The sequence below is a fragment of the Podarcis pityusensis genome (genome assembly GCF_964106645.2).
Source record: "Podarcis pityusensis genome assembly, chromosome: 14".
Taxonomy (NCBI): domain Eukaryota; kingdom Metazoa; phylum Chordata; class Lepidosauria; order Squamata; family Lacertidae; genus Podarcis; species Podarcis pityusensis.
This window is the reverse complement of record NC_138039.1, coordinates 27,947,105-27,965,514: the sequence shown is the minus strand read 5'-3', so window position 1 is coordinate 27,965,514 and position 18,410 is coordinate 27,947,105. Positions and strand designations below refer to the sequence as shown.

Here is an 18,410-nt window from a genome sequence, read left to right as displayed (position 1 = left end):
ATTCTCACATGCAAAGCACCGCTTGATGCTGCAGTAATCAAGCATACTAGCCCCGTGACTCTATGATAGCATATATTGGTAGAGCTTGGAACATACAAGTGACATTTGGGAAATTGTAAGTTGGAGTCTGGTAGAATTAATTCATGCTTCTCATCTGTTTAACCTTTGCACTACGCAAACTCCTTTGGTACTGTGCTTTGAATAAATTAATCAATAAATGTCTTAAGGGGTAACTCATTGACATTAAGTGATCTTGAGTATGCAATCTAAGTCAATGTCAGAGTCATTGTTTTATAGGACTAGAATATTTTTTTCTAAGCTCTGTAGCTGGTTTGTTTGTTCCTGTATTCTCCATAGAATTGAAAACACTGCTGCTTTGCAAATATCTGAGGTGCTTTAGAAGGAAAAATATTAAAAAGCTGAAGTTTGATTACTGCTGTCTCAATGCAAACTGGAATAAGGAACTGCGGCAGAGAATAGCCATGTTGAAAAGCTACATAATATTTATGCAAATCTGGTAAGTTGAATTGGTTTTCCCTATAGGTTTATGAATGAATATATATATATATTAGGGTGGGACTGTAAGGCCATAGAAAAGCTGTGATTTCATAGCCTATTCTTTACAACTTAATAGAAAATGAATTTTCATTGAATGGTACATAGGGACTTCTGGCAGAAGGTTCATTTCAACAGCACTGAAAGTCCATGTGGACAGTCACTGTTCCTGGAATATTCTCAAGATGAGACTATTAAGGGTTTTTGGGGGGTTTTTGGTACCAGTTTAAATTATAAAGTTATTGAACAGAAAGATAATTTATCTTCGCTAATGGCCATTCAAGGATTAAACTTAAAAAAGCCCTAAACCATCTAGAATTTTAATGAGTGGGAGCCAAAGACTTTCATGAATTATATCAAATATTGCTAGCAGGGCTCTTCTTTATTTTTCTTCTTTTTGGGGGGGGGGATGTAATGAATTTGAATCAAATTATGAAGTTCGCCAATTACCTTGAATGATAAAGACTACAGCCTATTTACACATGGTATTGTACTGTATGAGCATCTCTGTTTATTTTGCAGGAGCTGACACGCCCCCCCCCCTTTTTACAAGTGCAAGGCATTATAGTGATACCTACCACATGGTGTTTGCACTCAGTATGTGCTAATCAGAGGATTACTGCTACTGAACATGGAGGTTCTGTCCAATTGTCATGGCTAATAACCATCTAGACTTGTGACCATAAATTTACCTTGTGGCAATGAGTACCCAAAGTTAATTCTCCATCGTGTAAAAAAGCATTTTCCTTTGGAAATGAACTTAATAGTCAATGTATTTAATTGGATGAATGCTAGTATTAGGGCACTGGGATGGATGGATCACTTACTCTACTGTTCATTTCCTTATGATTTTTTAATCTGTCCTAGAGATGTGTTGGGCAAGGGGAGAGGGGGTTGCATGAGAAATCTGGGATAGGTGCAGCAGAAGAAAGGGACTCTTGGGCACCTGTAAAGGTTTCAATGAGCAGGATTCACAGCAAGTCTAAAGGCTTAATCCTGGATAGAGTCAAGAGCATATCTTAAAACAACCACCAAACCAGTGCATAATAAGATAATTTGTTTTGCTTTCTTGCTACTTCTGACTTGGCAGAGCCATAAGGAACATGGATTTTGGCTACCAATATCCAGAAGCTATTTTGGATGGGATGGGAATAAACTCCAGAGAAGATGGAGGCTCTGTGGGTCAGGGGATCTACTAATCCAGGTGTGTTAGACAGGGTTGTCATTCCCATGAAGCAATAGGTCTGCAGCTTGGGGTTGCTCTGGCTTGGGGGGACTCCTAAAATGGGGTTGGGAGACAAATGCTAAGAATTAAGGAACCTTAGAGCATGTGAAATCCACCTACAAAAAGCAGCCACCACTTCTGGTACGCCCCCAAACATTCTTTTTGAGAAACATTTATCCTTTAGAGGGGCAAGCTTCTTCGTTGTTGATATTGTTAAATAGCAGTTAGAATCTATTGTTGGTCTACTGCAACTCACCCAGAGATCTACCAATAGATCCCACTGTACCTTCTGCCCACCCCTGTCTTAGACCCACTAAGTATGCAGGAAGGGGGCAACTTAGTAACTTCATCTGGCATGTCAGCTGCACCCTTTTCTGGAGCAAGTGCACCTGGCCCCAGCCCTTCATGCTCAACACTAGCCATTGAAGAAGTCTGCAAAATACTGTAACACGCCACCACAATCTCCACGAGCGACACAACATTACAGGGGTTGCAGCATGTGGAGTTCAGTCTGTGTTCCCTTTTGGGACAAGGAGGCACACCAAGAGACTGTGGTGTCTTTTTGAAATATGGTTTTATTTGCACATATATAGATGGAGGGATTGCATTCACATTCTTGGAGCGTCTGGCTTAAGGGCAGCATTGGATTCATAAAACAGCAAAAAGCCACCTTCAGTGTTTCTTAGTTCCAGCCTGTCATCCCCCGCTCACATGGAGTTCTGCCCCTAATCCTCCTTCTCCCTGCTAACTGATAGGAAGGGCCTCTCCTAGCCTATGTCATTCAAAGTTGAAACCCTGAACCTGCCCTTTGCCTCTTCCCACTCAGCAAAGAAGGGGCAGCAACTCCCCTTGCCTGGCTGTCTTGCCCCCCTTGAAGGGCCATGCGTATTTAGCCAGCTCTAAATCCAGGGGGTTTCTGTGTTTGGCAAAGTTTAATCCAACTTTTATTAATTCTAACATTTACTATATCCAGGAATTTAGGGAAATCTGGCCCCCCACCAATCCAAATTCATAACAGAATTAGAATGTGTCAGCTGTGATTTGTCTGGGATAATAATAATAATAATAATAATAATAATAATTTTATTATTTATACCCCCCCATCTGGCTGGGTTTCCAGATAGGCTTACAACCTATCTAAAAACATAATAAAGACATCAATCCTTAAAAATTTCCCTAAACAGGGTTGCCTTCAGATATCTTATAAAAGTCTGATTGTTGTTTCTTTTCTTGACACCTGAAGGGTGAACAGGGAGGGCCCCACTACTGAGAAGGCCCTCAAAAGATCAAACCACATTGTGCACCTCCCAGTTCTTTGGGGACAGTACCAGGATTCTTTGGGGAAAGCAGTGCACTTTAAATGTAAGGGATGTATAAAATACATATGTAGCCACATGGTGTGTGTGAGAGATGCTGTAAAGGTGCCAGAACTCCCCCAGGCTCAGAGATCTGCCCTAGATCTCCCCTTTACCACTGAGAATCTCCTTGGTGTTTTACTACTTGGTGGGGGGAGGGTGTTGGAAAAGGGAGAGGGCTTTTGATTTGGCAGCGCATAGTATATTTTATAATGGCTGCTCTAGAAGCTGGTCTGCCCCCACTGCTGACTGTTTTTCAAGGGGGAAGGGAAGAAAATTAACATTTCAAAGCTTTTTAATCTTTTGGCTTTTTTCAATACTCTCAATCTTCAGCCAAATCAGGCTTCTACAGCAGCTTACAAATGTCAATGATATGTGAGTCCCTGCTCTCAACTTTGGTTCCAAAGACACAACACAAAAGGAAAGAGAATGTGGAGGGGAGGAGGAAAAACACAAACACAGCTACACATTATACAGTACCTGTAAAAGGACATTCAAACATATTCTTTCCCTTTCAAATAAATTCGGGGTGCTGCAGTTTGTTAAGGGTTGCTGGGAATTGCAACGTGAGGGGGTAAATTCCGGTGCCCAGAATGCCTGGAGGGAAAAGTATGTGTTTGGAATGCTCTTTAAAGGCTTGGTGTGTACACAACACATACATTACTTACAGAGTTCTTGGAATGACCTGCTGTGAAAGAAAGACTTTCAGGAAGAGGAGAAGCTGAAAGCTGCTGGTCCTTTCGGTGGAGCTGATGGAAAAAGTTTTGCTATGGCATATATATATATATATATATATATATATGCAACCTACCTAGCACGCGCACACAAATAGTGGTGGTTTTCATTGTGGGTTTCTGCACACAATGCAGGCACGCAATGCAGAAATACGGGAAAAGAGACTTCAAAAAATAAAGAAGTCTGTATTTGAGCGATCAGGAAATATCCGCCGTGTATGCTGGGGGGGGGGGGGAGACGCGGCACGGGTGACGTTTAGCAAAGGCGGCCTAACTAGGGAGAGCAGCGGGTGGGGGGGGGGAGAGAAAGAAAGAGTCATTCCGCGGGGCATCGGAGCCTCCAGCCCTTGAAGGGAAAAGGGGCTGCTGTATCGCCGGCGGGGGCGAGGCCCGGCTTAGGAGGCCGTCCCCGTTGCGGCGAAGGGGGCCTTCCTGCCCCGGCGAACTCCTGCCCGGCTGCCCCCTTCCCTGGCGCAGCGGCGGCTGCACTATCGCCGGCGCCTCCCCTCAGCTTTCCCAGCCTTCCTCTCCGCGACGAAGGCGCCCGCCTGGGCCTAGCCGCGCCTGGGGCGGGGGGGGGGGGAATCCCGCCCGGCTCCTTCTTCCTGCCTTCCTCTCAGGCCCGCCTCGGCCTAGTCCGGGCAAGCCATGTGAGCGAGCCTCCCTCGCCCGCTCCGTCTCCCTCGGCCCCGGCGGCTGCTCCGGGGATGCTCTTACTGGCCGTGGGCGACGCCGACGCCGCCTCAGCCGCCGGCCCCAGCCCCGCCATGGAGCCCCCCAACCCGGCGCTGGTCATCCGCATCCGCGTCCCGGACGGCGGCGCCGTGGACTGGACGGTCCACCCGGCGCCTCAGCTGCTCTTCAGGGACGTCCTGGTGAGTGAGAGAGGAGGAATATGGGGGTGGGGGTGTCACTCGGGGCACCCCTGCCCATTAGCTCGGGCGTGAGGTGCCAGGGAAATATGGGTGAGTGGGTGCCCCGGGTGCGCTGTCTATTTCGCCTCAGGAACCGCCGCTATCCCGGGGGAATTTGGCGGAGTAGCGGCGGCTTCTTCCCTGCCACTTACCCCGCATTTCCGCCGCCTTCCGGTGGGGGGGCTTCGGTTTCGAAACGCCGCAACTACCCCTATTGGAGATGTGGGGTTGGGGCGAGAACCGGATATCTTCTTGCTTGTTCCGTGGGGTTTGTTTTGCGTGCCTTTTCCCCTCACCCCACAACCTACACTCCGGATTAACAGGTGGTTATCTCCATCCCACTCTACCCCGCAGCTGCTGCGAAGTAGACCCGGGCTCCCCCTCTTTTCAGTTGCAGCAATGGAGAATTTCAGTTTTGTCCAGTGAATTGGAAGCTCCTCTTCCACGCAGGGAGGTTTCAGAGAAAGACGAGGAATTATGCATCCAGATTGTAAGCTGGTTGTTGGAAATTTATCACATTTTTCCTTGGAAAGTGTTAACCTGGGTTACGTTGGGTGTTGGCATTTTGATGCCTGTGTCCTGTGGATGCTGTACCCTTGAGGGGCCCAAATCTCATGTTTTTAACGTTTTAATGGTTTTATTACATATTTTTTATGTTTTTATTGCTATAAAGTGTTTTGATATTTTTTAATGATATAGGGGTGTACAAATATTTTAATAAATACACACCCATCTGGAAGCACCACTTTATCAGAGTAGTCAAAAGGCACAAGATAATAATAATAATAATAATAATAATAATAATAATAATTTTTTATATATACCCCGCCCTCCCCAGCTCAGAGCGGCAAAGATGCACCAGCTTTTCTGAAACACAGGTCTGGGAGAGAAATGTAATAAAGCCTTCAGAATTGCTTCCTCTCCAGCAGCATATTGTTTTGGGTTAGTGAATAGACTTCCCAGATCACAATTTTAATGATAATAACTCCCCGCTCCCTTTTTATAGCAATAATGAGTTGTGATGTGGTGTGCAACTCCAGGCATTTGAAGATGAGTAGTTGTGGCACTGTGGTCTAAACCACAGAGCCTAGGGCTTGCCGAATCCCCGCAACAGGGTGAGCTCCCGTTGTTTGGCCCCTGCTCCTGCCAACCTAGCAGTTCAAAAGCACGTCAAAGTGCAAGTAGATAAATAGGTACCGCTCCGGCGGGAAGGTAAATGGCGTTTCCGTGCTTCTCTGGTTGGCCAGAAGCGGCTTAGTCATGCTGGCCACATGACCCGGAAGCTGTCTGTGGATAAATGCCGGCTCCCTCGGCCAGTAAAGCAAGATGAGCGCCGCAACACCAGAGTCGTCCGCAACTGGACTAAATGGTCAGGGGTCCCTTTACCTTTACCTAGTTGTGTTAGTCTCCTGCAGGAAAAACAGTCAGAGTCTTGTGGCACCTTACAAGACTAAGTTTGAATCAGAGCAAACTGTGGGTTGATGTTTATTCTGATTCAGCAGTAAACAGTGGATTTTCCAGGGGAGAGCAAGGAGGCAAATGAAAATTCTCTTGGACCTGTGCTGGGAAATCACAGGAAAAACGGAAGTGTGGATGAGCCCATATGAATGTATTATGGCATAGGTTTTTATGGACTCAAGCCCACCTTGTTAGATTGTGAAGTGCAATCTTAGTTGGCAGATATGTAAAGGAGAAAATTGTAAGATGGGACTTTAATGGCAGTGAGAATAACTAGTGTCTGCAAAGGATAATTAGTTCTTAAATATATGTTAAATGGGTATTGCTTTTAATGTTTTATAGTAGCAGACTGGTGATATGATTTCATTAACACCTGTAGTGGGACATGGAAGCATTTGCAAGAAACATAGATAGCACAAATACTCATTGGTAAGTCAATTAGTGCATGTAGTGTGATAAATTGTCCTATGCATCTTTACTTGGAAAGAAGTTCAATGGTGCTTGCTCCTAAGGACTGTGTGTAGAACTGCAGCATAGTTAAAAGGAAGAACAATTTTTTAACTTTTGAATGATGGCAACTTCTTTTACAGTGCAGAAAGCTGGTGATGTGTGGTAGATTTGTATGAAATTAACCAAAACCACCAGGCAGACCTGCTTTACGTTCTTCTTGTGTCACATAGACAGTTTTCACAAAATAAGTTCTGGTAAATATTTCTGAGGTTCTCTAATATTTAGGTTCAGCTGGTTGATCAGTGAGGCCAAGGGGTTGGGTGGATCCTGTCATCTGGGCAGCCCAGGACCTCCATACACCCTAGAGATGTCTTTTTGGTGCTGCTAACACAGAGGTTTGACTTCACCCCCAGAGGCACACTCCACTGTCTCTCAAGTCAGATGGATGCCAACAAAGTTAGGATCCGCTACTAGGTCACAGCCTGACCTAAGGTGGGTGGCAACAGCAAAAAAGTTATGAAGGTCTCCAAATGCACATTTAGGCAAAAGGTGAGTCTGGAGTCTGAAAAGAATACTGCTTAAGAATCTGGAACAATCCCTTTCTTTTGCAAGAAGGGACAAATTTTGGCCATAGCTTAGTGCTATACACCTGAGCTTCCAGTGTCCATAATGGCTTCCCTTTTAGAGTGCTGAATCTTGAGCTTTTAGAGTGCTGAATCTTGAGCTCTTGATACTCAGAGAGTCATGTAATAACAAACTTTTAATGTGGTTCAACCAGTCTTTTGTATGTGCAGTTAAAGAAGCCTGACCAGTGGTAAAAGGAAAAAGACGCTCTGCTGTTTCTTTGTGAAACCAAACTTTACATCATTTATCATGTATAGACTTTGAAGATAATGGCTACTTTCCGAACTCGGATTTCCAGATCACCCTGTTTACATTATTGTCAGTGGCACTTTCACATTAGCTTAAAGCATACCAAAGGCTATTTTCCTAGTGAAGCTGGTAACATCTGACACTAGTGAAGTAAAACTTGGCATGTATTTTGGAAACTGGGTTCTTAAGGTACATTTTATTTATTTATTTATTTATTTATTTATTTATTTATTTTCTAGCCAAATAGTCATTTCTGCACTTGAGTTTGCCTCCAGGTTAGTGCATGTTCAGCATTCAATTACTTTAATAGAGTATGAGTAGTTCTGTCTTCCTGGGGAGAGAGAGTTGGATTAGAGCCGTGTTAGAAACTGAGATAAGAAAGCTAGGAGCTAAATAGCACCTTAAACCTAGGTTATGGGTGCCGCAGTGGAGTGTCTAGGCATGCTTTTTTTTATAACAAGAATACAAAGCTGAAAATGAATGAACTGCAGCTAAAATCTTATGTTCATAACTCACATGGTCTAGTCCTCATCTGAAGACTGCAACAAACAAAGCCCTACACCCCCTGCCCCACCCCCTTATATTCTTATGGGGGCCCCTTCTCCAGTCTTCAGAGAGTGGCTGGAAGTCGGGAAGCAGAAAAAGGTCCTCCTTTCCTTCCAACAGTGGCAGTTTTCATCTGAAATCTTAGGCACAGCACTGCGCCCAGAGCTCAGAAACTGCTCACATTAATGAAATTCCCTGTCGCAAAACACGCCTAGAACAAGGGGAGTTTCGAATGCTGGATTAGAGTGCCCTCTTCTGTGGCAGTATACTTGACATATCCTTACTGAATGCATGATGAAGGAAAATATTTGGATGAAGGTACACCCAATCTGCAGGTGACACCAAAGTGGCTGGAGGATCCAACTTAGTGTACAGAATGAATTTCATCTGAGATAAATGTAGAGTTTTGCATTTGAGTATACAAAATCTGATGCACAAATAAAGGACGGGTGACCCCCTAACCTTGCAGTGGTAGATGTGAAGAGTATCTGGGATTTTAGTAAACCACAGGCCAAACATGAGCCAGCAATAGTATGCAGTGGTTAAAATGGCTGGCTAATGGGATTCTTGGCTACATGAAGAAAAGTATAGTGTCCAGGGCATAAGAAGTAAAGGTGTCACTCAGACCTTGGTTGGATCTTCTTTGACATACTGTGCCAATTTCTGGGGCACCTCGGTTTAAGAAAAATATTACCAAATGAACAGTTCCAGAGGAGGATGACAAAGATCATGATTGGTCTAGAGACCAGGTCTTATGAGGAAAGGTCTTATGAGGAAAGGGGGAAGAAATCCAAGGGAGAAGAGCCTTGGGAAGAGATGTTCAAGAGGAAATGCAATACATTTTAAGGGGTTTCACATAAATGATGGTGCAAATTTGTGTTCTGTTGCTCCAGGGGATGACAATGGGTTCAAATTACGGTACATGATTGGTTATATTGGCTAAACATTTGGAAGAACTTGGAAGGAGCTATTCAACAGTAACAGACTGTCTCAGAAGATGGTGGACTCTATTTTTTGTTAGAAGTTTAAAAGCAGAGACTGGATGGCCCTCCTATCTAAATTGCTAGATGAGCAGGTTTTCTGCATTGGTAGGGGAGGTAATTGGACTAGATGACCCTTGAGGTGACTTCTAACTCTATGGTTCTGTGACTTGTTTTGTTTTTGGTATCTTCTATTCCAGCAGCAAGAGAGAAAAACCTGTGAATGTGCTAATAAGAGGATATGAAAGTAAATGGTTCTACAAAAAGGGTTGATAAAAATATAGCTCACTCTGCCTCCATTTTTATTTTTATTTTGCAGGATGTGATCAGTCAGGTTCTGCCTGATGCAACGACAACAGCCTTTGAATGTGAGTATGAGTATGAATATGAGTCTGAGGATGGCTCAGTACTCGCATTATTTATTTAAAAAAATGACAACTACATATTGTTTATGTTCAGATATGCTACAGTTAAATATTTATATATGAATGCAAGTTTAATGACAATCCCAAGCTAAGTAATATTTTATTATTTAATCACATTTTGAGAGTGCATATTTCTACAATATAGCTTTAATTACCAGCATGACCTTACAGTGCTCTTTGTGCGCGCTGCAATTATATTGCTCAAATTAAATGAAAAGTATAAAGTACCTGGAGGCTTTGTAGGCTGAGATTTTAATTTTCAGATTTTATTATTATTATTAAAAGCAGAAATCAGTAGCTAGCTTTTAGAAGAGTGGAGTGTACAAATGTAGAACATTAGATTGGTTGCTGAAATGTCATATTCTCTAGAATCAGGTGGCTCTCAACCCTGATCATTCTGTTAGTGGGAGAACAGCTGTTGTCTCAGCTCAAGTCTCCAAAAGCTTAATCTGTGCAAGTTCCTGATATCAAGCTCTTGATGGCAGAACTGTCAGTACTGGGCTGTGTAAAGTAATGGTAGAGACCATACACTATGGACTGGATACCTTAGGTTCAAACCTCAGCTCAGCTATGAACCAAATGGGTGGTCTTAAGCAAGCTGCTATCTTTCAGGCCCACTCCCCTGCCCTCAGTCTGTAATATGTGGGAAATGAGACTGGCATGGCTTACACGATTGTTGTATAGAGATTGCACACTTGCCGTGAACAGTTAGGGGAAAGCATTATTTTATTATTAATAATTATTCTATTGCTGGGGAAGAGGTCTTGAGACATGGAAAGGGTTTTAAGAGTTTGGGTCTGGTCATGCTTTTTATAACTGTTTGTGTGAAGACATCTGCTTGCTGCCAAGACTGTCCTTTCAGCATTCCTGCTTTGTGCATCAACCTCCACTGAACTCTTGTGTGCCAGGAGCAGGCACTGCAGCCAGAGCAGTAATCCACATTACTGACACCTTTAGGCAGAACTTGCCTTGACATATAGATTTCACATCTGCTACTGTGCTTTCCAGTTCTTGGTTTTACCCTGTCATTTTACACCAGCATTACATTGTTTCCCCTGCCATTTAAGTGGCATCAGAAATATGTTAACGTATATTGATGCTGCTTGGTTTCAGGGTTATCTTCTCCATGCTGAAGGCCTGAAATTTACTGGTTTAAGCATCTTCTCAGCTACTTGATGGCTTTCTCGGAGGCATTTAATTGCTATCCACAGCAGCTTTCTCTCCTGTTTGCTTAGTTATTGCTATCTCCAGTGTGTCTTCTGTGTCTGCCTCTACCTGGGGCTGTAGTTCTCCCTCACCATTGGACCTTGATGGGCCTTTCGCTGTTGTACGCCATTTTGCTACAAATAAAACGACTAACGACATATGGCTCATTATGGCCCTTTTATCCCAAACCGTTTTGCATTGTGCATGACACACTGCATCTTTTGCAAAGATTGCTCTGGAATATTTGACTGCCATCTGCTGCATTCTATTTGGTGTCTTATGAGGATGTGACATTAGTAAAATCTAGGCTTTATTTTATTTTAGTTCTACTTTTGCTTCCGTAATGGGCTGGAATATCATGTTGTTTGTGCTCTAGGCAAGCAGAGGGGCTTGGTAAACCCCTTCTGAACCTTTGTGTTGAGCAGAATCATTTTGAGGGTGATTCCATACATTTTATTCCCAGTGGGGTGGTAAAAAATCTTCCTACTTAATCTGAGAAATACAGTGTCTAGTAGGTTTCCCCCCACCTCCAAATAACAAATTATGCTCTTTTGTTTTAGACAGACCCTACTTCCTTTAATACCCATCAACCATCTGTCTTGTGCAGAAATGTTTCTGTGTTAAGAACACGAAAGACACTGTGCTTTACCTGAGGATTCCAAAGCTTGTGTTGCTTTTAGAGCTAATCTACAGTAATGAAGTGCTTTCTTAGTTGTTTCAATTGGCTTTTCAGATGGTGGCCCCTCACGACAAAATATTCCTTCAAGGTGTCTGTTTTAACAGGATTCTGTTTTCTTTTCTGTTCTGTTTTTTTTTAATAGCTCTTTTCATTCAGAGTCAGATTGTGTTGAGAATTTTCATAGCAGTTACTATTCTAATGGCTTCTGTTGAAGATACAAAAAACTATATTTTTAAATGAAGGCTTGTGTTCCTGTCTCCTTTTGAGAAATGGCGTTGCAGAGCAGGGGAAAAGCAGATTTCATGCTTTCATCTTCTTCACCAGAACCCCAAGATCCTCCAACTGGAGCCAGGTGCAGAAGGCAAACACTTTAGAATTCTGAACACAGAAATGTGCTTTTAGTGGCAGAACGGAACTCGGGCCATAGTCCTTTCACGCAACAATCCACTCTCCCTCACCCCAGCATTTTTCATTGTGTTGTTGCTGTGTTCTTAAACAGCTGAGAGTCAGAGATCCTTACTGATTTACCGTATTTTTCGCCCTATAGGACGCACATTTCCCCCTCCAAAAATGAAGGGGAAATGTGTGTGCGTCCTATGGGGCGAATGCAGGCTTTCGCTGAAGCCTGGAGAGCGAGGGGGGTCGGTGAGCACCAACCCCTCTCACTCTCCAGGCTTCAGGAAGCTATCCGCTAGCCGTGGGAGACACAGCTCTCCCACAGCTAGCGGAGAGCTTGCCGGCACCCAGAAGCTTGGGGCGCACTGAGCTCAGCACGCCCCAAGCTTCGGGTTTCGCGCAGTCCTCCACTAGCCGTGGGAGAGCTGCGCGACTTTGCGCAGCTCTCCCACGGCTTGCGGATAGCAGCCTGTTCTGGGGGCTGGGGTCGGGGGAAGCTCAGGCTTCCCCCGCCCCAGCCCCGTACCTGGGGGGGAAATAATTCCCCCCCCTTTATTTCTCCCCCAAAAAACTAGGTGCGTCGTATGGGCCGGTGCGTCCTATGGGGCGAAAAATACGGTACTTTAAATCACTTGGATCTACGGGTAGGTCGTGATCTACTTTCTGCCAACCCTTGTTATATAATGAATTTTCTAGTTTGACACCAGGGTATCTTCTACCCGCAGCATTGTTGCTGCATCACAGTGTTTACAGAATAAGATAAGCAAAAATGGACAAGTTTCTGTCCCGAAGAGTTTTATCTATATTTTGACAATGCAAAGGAATGGGGGGCAGGGAGCAAGTAGGAAGGAAAGCATCACCTATGGTTGCCTTTCCAACCATACTTCTCCCTAATCTTTATCCTAAATCCAACTTCCTAGAGCATCAACACCTGTATATATGAACATAATAGTTCTGTTATGACCTGAAATTCTATAGCCATTTAATTATATCTGAATAAATGTAAATCATCCTTGGCAGGAAAAAAAAATAATACACAGGATGTGAAGCTGTAGGCCATACAGTGGTACCTCAGGTTACAGATGCTTCGGGTTACAGGCGCTTCAGGTTACAGACTCCGCTAACCCAGAAATAGTACCTCGGGTTAAGAACTTTGCTTCAGGATGAGAACAGAAATTGCGCAGCGGCAGCAGGAGGCCCCATTAGCTAAAGTGGTGCTTCAGGTTAAGAACAGTTTCATGTTAAGAATGGACCTCCAGAACGAATTAAGTTCTTAACCCGAGGTACCACTGTATCTGAAGGTATAAAGTCATACATTTGTATGACTTTCAGCATTCTGTTCTTGTTCACTCTCTCCTCATTTGGGAAGGGACATAGTTCAGTGGCAGAGCACCTGCTTTGCATGAAGAGGCTCCCTAGTTCAATCACTGGTATCTCCAAGTAGGGATGGGAGAGACCCCTGTCTGAAACCTTGTAGAGCCAATGCCAGTCAGTTTAGTCAAGCCTTTTTCAACCTTGGGTCCCCAGATGGTATTGGATTACAACTCCCATACAGTGGTACCTTGGGTTACATACACTTCAGGTTACAGACGTTTCAGGTTACAGACTCCGCTAACCCAGAAATAGTACCTCGGGTTAAGAACTTTGCTTCAGGATGAGAACAGACATCATGCTCCAGGGGCGTGACAGCAGCAGGAGGCCCCATTAGCTAAAGTGGTGCTTCAGGTTAAGAACAGTTTCAGGTTAAGTACAGGCCTCCGGAATGAATTAAGTACTTAACCCGAGGTACCACTGTACTTCCTGACCCTTGGTTCTGTTTGCTAGGGAAGATGGGAGTTGTAGTCCAACACCATATGGAGATCCACGGTTGAGAAAGGCTGGTGTAGGGTTGGTGTAGATAGTTATTGAGCTAAATGGGCCAGTGATTTGGTTTGGTGTAAGGAAGCTTTTTATGGGCTATACTAGGAAATACTATACATCTGAAATTTATTTGGTTAACAGTGCATTCTTATCCTTTTGCCTTGATTTGTTATTGTTTTAAAATCCATTCACTGTCCAGTTTTGTTTGCTAAGGCATACAACATAAGGTTCCTTTTTGTAAAATGCTTGCTATTCTTTTTAAACTAATAATTCTAAAGACATGGGCTTTTTTACAGATGAAGATGAGGACGGTGATAGGATTACTGTTCGAAGTGATGAAGAAATGAAAGCGATGCTGTCCTATGTAGGTATTCCCTATAGCTAATTTTAATTTTTTGAATGTTTTAATTGATTTTACTAATAGTGCTATTGGGGTTGTGGGTTTTTTTGGTAAATTATTGAGGGGTTTTGTTTTTTTACAGTCAAGCAGTATATAAATTTTATTCAGTAAATACATAAATAATCATGTGAGATTTCAGCCATAATCCACATCTCCTGAATAAGAAACTTTGAACTGAATGGCAGATACAAAGAGTCCTATGACTTCATTTCAGTCTGACTTTTGCAGATGCTTCTGGTGGCTTCTGATCAGATTCATTCATTCCTCCTCCACCCCTTTTTCTGGTGTTTTTCTGTTAAAAAGCAAACGGAGGGTGTATTATTTATTTATTTATTCTATTGGTTTGGTGCAGAGATCTCACATGAAACTTTGAAGTGCTCATTCCTTTTTTTAGAGAAAAAAAGCAACTACACTTACAGATCATATCATGAACATTGAGAGTAATGCATCCTAATGACTTTTGCATTAGATATAGTGCAAACTAAATGGACTATCAATTTCTTGCGTTTTTTTATGCAGTACTTAAAGTAACGGCTCATTAAAAATGAACCCCTCGGCTCTAAAAAAAATGTGTTTTTTAAAAACAAAATCTGCTTTCATCTGGAGACTTTTTCACCCCTTCTCTCAGAAGAGTTATATTTTAGCTGCAGGCTCAGCATGCAGAGAAGATTTTAAAGATGTATTGTCTTTTAATAACTGTAAAAATATGAAAACAAGGTTATTCATTGAATCTCAATGACTTGTATATAACTTTATAAATGACTTGTCCTTTGTGTTTTATAAATGAGCATGAGTTTAGCTATTATCTCCCCTCCCCCCAATTAAAATAGAGTAACACAATTCATTGGTCTTCCATATCTTTTCTTCCTAAAAAGATACACTGATTGACAGTTCTTCAGTGCAGACCTGAGTTCTACATTGTGCTCTGATAACCTAACCCAGGGGTTCCTTATGCACAAGGAGTCTCCAGTGTCCACTTGGAACTTCATGGTGTGCAGCAAATTCCCAGTCATTTCAATGAAGGGAGGACTGCTGGAATACCCGTCCCCACTACCCTTCCCACTGAAGGAAAGCTTGTGTACAGAGGAACTTACGTCCCTTGTCTAAAAAAACATGCAGCTCACTCTGTGCACCCAAGAGGGTTTTGGACGTGTGTTTCACTAATGCCCAGTCCACTCATTCTGCATGGCAAATCACCCCTGAAACTGCAGGGAGTTTTTGGTATGGTATGTGAGTCATAACATCATAGTTTTGAGAAGTTGCAGCCTGCAGGAGTGAGTGCCAGGCCTTTTCAGGCTATGCTATTGTCAAAGCAAACTGAAGATTTGTTTTAAACTGAGAAATAAATGATATAATAGAAGTCAGCTTTGATGAAGGCTTTGTTTTGGTTCACATGTGAACCACATATATTCCAAGGTTGTTCAGAAACTGCCACCAGCTGTTTGAAAGTAATGCCATATTAAATTTGCTATATAAGACAAAAAGGTGTTTTAGAAAACCAGCAACCTATTTTATAATCCCTATAGCAATGAATGAATGAATTTCTTATGGTACTTTTGGTTAATTAAGAGAGAGGCATTAAGTGACAGTAGGGCTGCACTGCCACCGTTGCCTTCTATTGGTATAAAAAGGCAGTAATTTTTTTGACAGCCACTGATTGGAAAGTTGCTCGCAGCCATCTGGAAGCAAAGGGTACACGTTTTGGATCAATAACTGGCAAATTTTCCATTAAAAAGAATACCTGAACAATGTTCCAAATAGCCACTGGCATCTTAACTTTCCATGGCAACCTCAAGTGCTCATATGTGGAGGACAAATCATTTTTGGACAATTTTTCCAGACTACTTGTTAACAGTTATTGCTGTCCCAAAAGGTTGACAGCTGACATGATTGATATTTCATTTACTTGTCATCTCTGTTTGAGTAATGGAGAAAGCGACATTACTTTTTTATTTTTAAAGAAACATAGGGCAAAATCTACTATGAACCTCTGTGGTGTAAGCCCCAATGAAATGAGTGGGAGTTGCACTGTTATAATCTGGGTTCTGAGGCTGGTACTGGCCCTTGGAGCATATCTCAGATATCTGCTTTTAAGCTCTTGCTACTTTTCTCTGCTTCTTGCTAGAGGAGAATGACACCATGGTCCAGCATATAGAGTAGAGCAGGCTAGCGTGTTACCCTCCAGCCCTCATGACCAGGGATGATGAGAATTGTAGTCCAGCAACATCTGGAGACCAAAGGTTAGCCATCCTGGTGTAGAACATGGGCAGTCTATGGGGATTCAAATCTCCATTCAGCTCTTGAGTTTCTGGGTAGCTTGGTCAATTCACAGCTTCCCATCTTCTGTTAGATCAAAGAACTGTCTTACCTAGATTAGGCCCAAGATTCATCTTGCCCAGGATTTTGTTGACAGTGTTGGCCAGCCAGCAGCTTCTACACTCCTGGTAGGAGCAGTGAATATACAAATGTTGGTCACCCCTGTTTGTCCTCAGCATATACTATGTGAAAGAGGTAGCACTCTTGACTACTGGCAGACGTCTCCGTGTGTGCGTTTAAGCCTTTTTCAAAGCTAGTGGCCATTCCCGCATCTTGTATGGGGTTCCCTGTGAGTAAATCTGAGGCATTGCTGGCCTATTGTGCAGACTCAAGTAAAGAGAAAAGGATAATGATAATTGTAAAGCTCCTCGCAAGGCTATAGAAATGATAACACTTACCATGCTTGGCTTATTTCAAAATATTTATATATCACTGTTGCCATTTCCAGGCGATTTACACAAATAGAAATACAAAATACAAAATATTCAATTGTAGTGGTAAAAAACAGTTCACGGTTGTTGGCAGACAGACATCTGCAGCTTGTGGCACAACCAGGAGGGCATCTGAAGCTGATTGTAGGGATCAGGCAGGCCTATGCAGGAGCAGACACTCTTTCAGACACCTTGGTCCCAAACTGTTTAGGGCCTTTAAAGTTAATACTAAAGTCTTAAAACTGCCCCTGTAGGAAATTGGAAGCCCCTTTACAGTTGTTCTTTTGCAGTCAGTAAGCAAGGGTTCAGTTGCCACTTTAAAAACAAAATACTGCTGTGAATTCAACGAAGAGGGCAAAATGTCTTGGTGATAGCTGAAAGAAAGAGCATTAGTCAATCTCTTTGCTGCAATTAGCATGGTCTCTCTGGAACTGTTGAATTCAGGGAGACACACTGTTGCCAGTCTGTGTATATAACTGAATGATTTCTCTCTTTCTCATACATCTTTTCGTAGTATTACACCACAGTCATGGAACAGGAAGTAAATGGACAGTTAATAGTGCCTCTGCAGATCTATCCAAGAGGTAATGTTTTAAAAAGTTTTAATTGCCAGCCAATGTATCTGTAAGCTGCTTTATCAGTGATTACGGGTTCAGAGACATGTAATGTCACATTTATGTCTTAATTTTGGAAGGAGGAATCCATTATTCTGGGGACACCACAGTTTCTGCAGATAAAAAGTCATTCTCCAGACCAGATTTTAGTTTGCATTGTACAACTTGTGCACATTTAAAAATGGTGAGTGCAAAGGTGTGAATGCGTACAGATGCCAAGCAGATTAATCCGTGAAGTCAGGCCTATGCAGCTAGCAACCACTAACTCTGTTGGGTGGTCCACTTCTTTGCTGCTTGTGTGGGACAGCAAAAATTGGAATCTTGTCAATACCTGGGCTAAGGGGGATCTTTTCTTAACACATGTATCTTAACACGATATGTAATTTTCCCCTTTCCCATCTCTGGAAGTACAGTTGTTAAGAGAGATGGCTTTAAATTCTCTATATAAATGTCCTTGCAATAAATTAATTAAAATAATTAAAAATTATACTCTTCATCAGTTAACTGATAGTATACAAATAATCATAACACAAGCTTTCCAATTAAAAACACTCTAGACTTTTCATTACTTGTAACTCTCTGAAGTTTGAATTGGGCAATTAACCAACAGGATTCTCTAACACATGCTAATAAGATCTCAAAAGGAGTCTTGACAGCACTGGCAGTTTAGAGATCAGTTGTGTGGAAGAGAATGTGGGTTTAGGATGTAGAGGTCCTTGTTCATTCTTGATGAGGGAAGCATGCAATCTTTGTGGATCCCACCAGTGAGAGGAAGGCTCACTGTCAATTTCAAAGCTCTTTCCAGTGCATCCCAGATGCAAGTATAAAAAGAGAATTAATTTTTTTAAGCGCAAATTTGCCCTACATCTGCCCCATCTTTTTTGGCGAAGCACGTTTTTGTAACAAGTGCTTGAAATCTGTTTGCAAGATAGAAATAGTTTAAAGGCGTGTATGCAATTGGGTTAGAACATGTAACTCATTAAATGCAGATAA

The 18,410-nt window shown here is 42.6% G+C and overlaps 1 protein-coding gene across 10 annotated transcripts in view; it reads left to right on the top strand.

The window, feature by feature from the left end:
* Nucleotides 1-4,125: 4,125 nt before the first annotated feature.
* The window catches only part of MAP2K5 (mitogen-activated protein kinase kinase 5), a 125,689-nt gene continuing 111,404 nt past the window's right edge, over nucleotides 4,126-18,410 (top strand). For 2 of the 10 annotated variants that reach the window (XR_013979624.1, XR_013979625.1), the window contains exons 1-4: nucleotides 4,126-4,744; nucleotides 9,410-9,458; nucleotides 13,953-14,020; nucleotides 17,318-17,387. Coding sequence is in view for 7 of the 10 variants with exons in the window: in XM_080982181.1 (XP_080838307.1) it covers nucleotides 4,577-4,744; nucleotides 9,410-9,458; nucleotides 13,953-14,020; nucleotides 17,318-17,387 (355 nt within the window). In the remaining 3 variants the exon portion in view is untranslated. Of the gene's footprint in view, nucleotides 4,745-4,984; nucleotides 5,107-9,409; nucleotides 9,459-13,952; nucleotides 14,021-17,317; nucleotides 17,388-18,410 lie in introns of those variants that run through there. The other 8 variants (XR_013979626.1, XM_080982181.1, XM_080982178.1 and 5 more) reach the window with 8 other exon arrangements.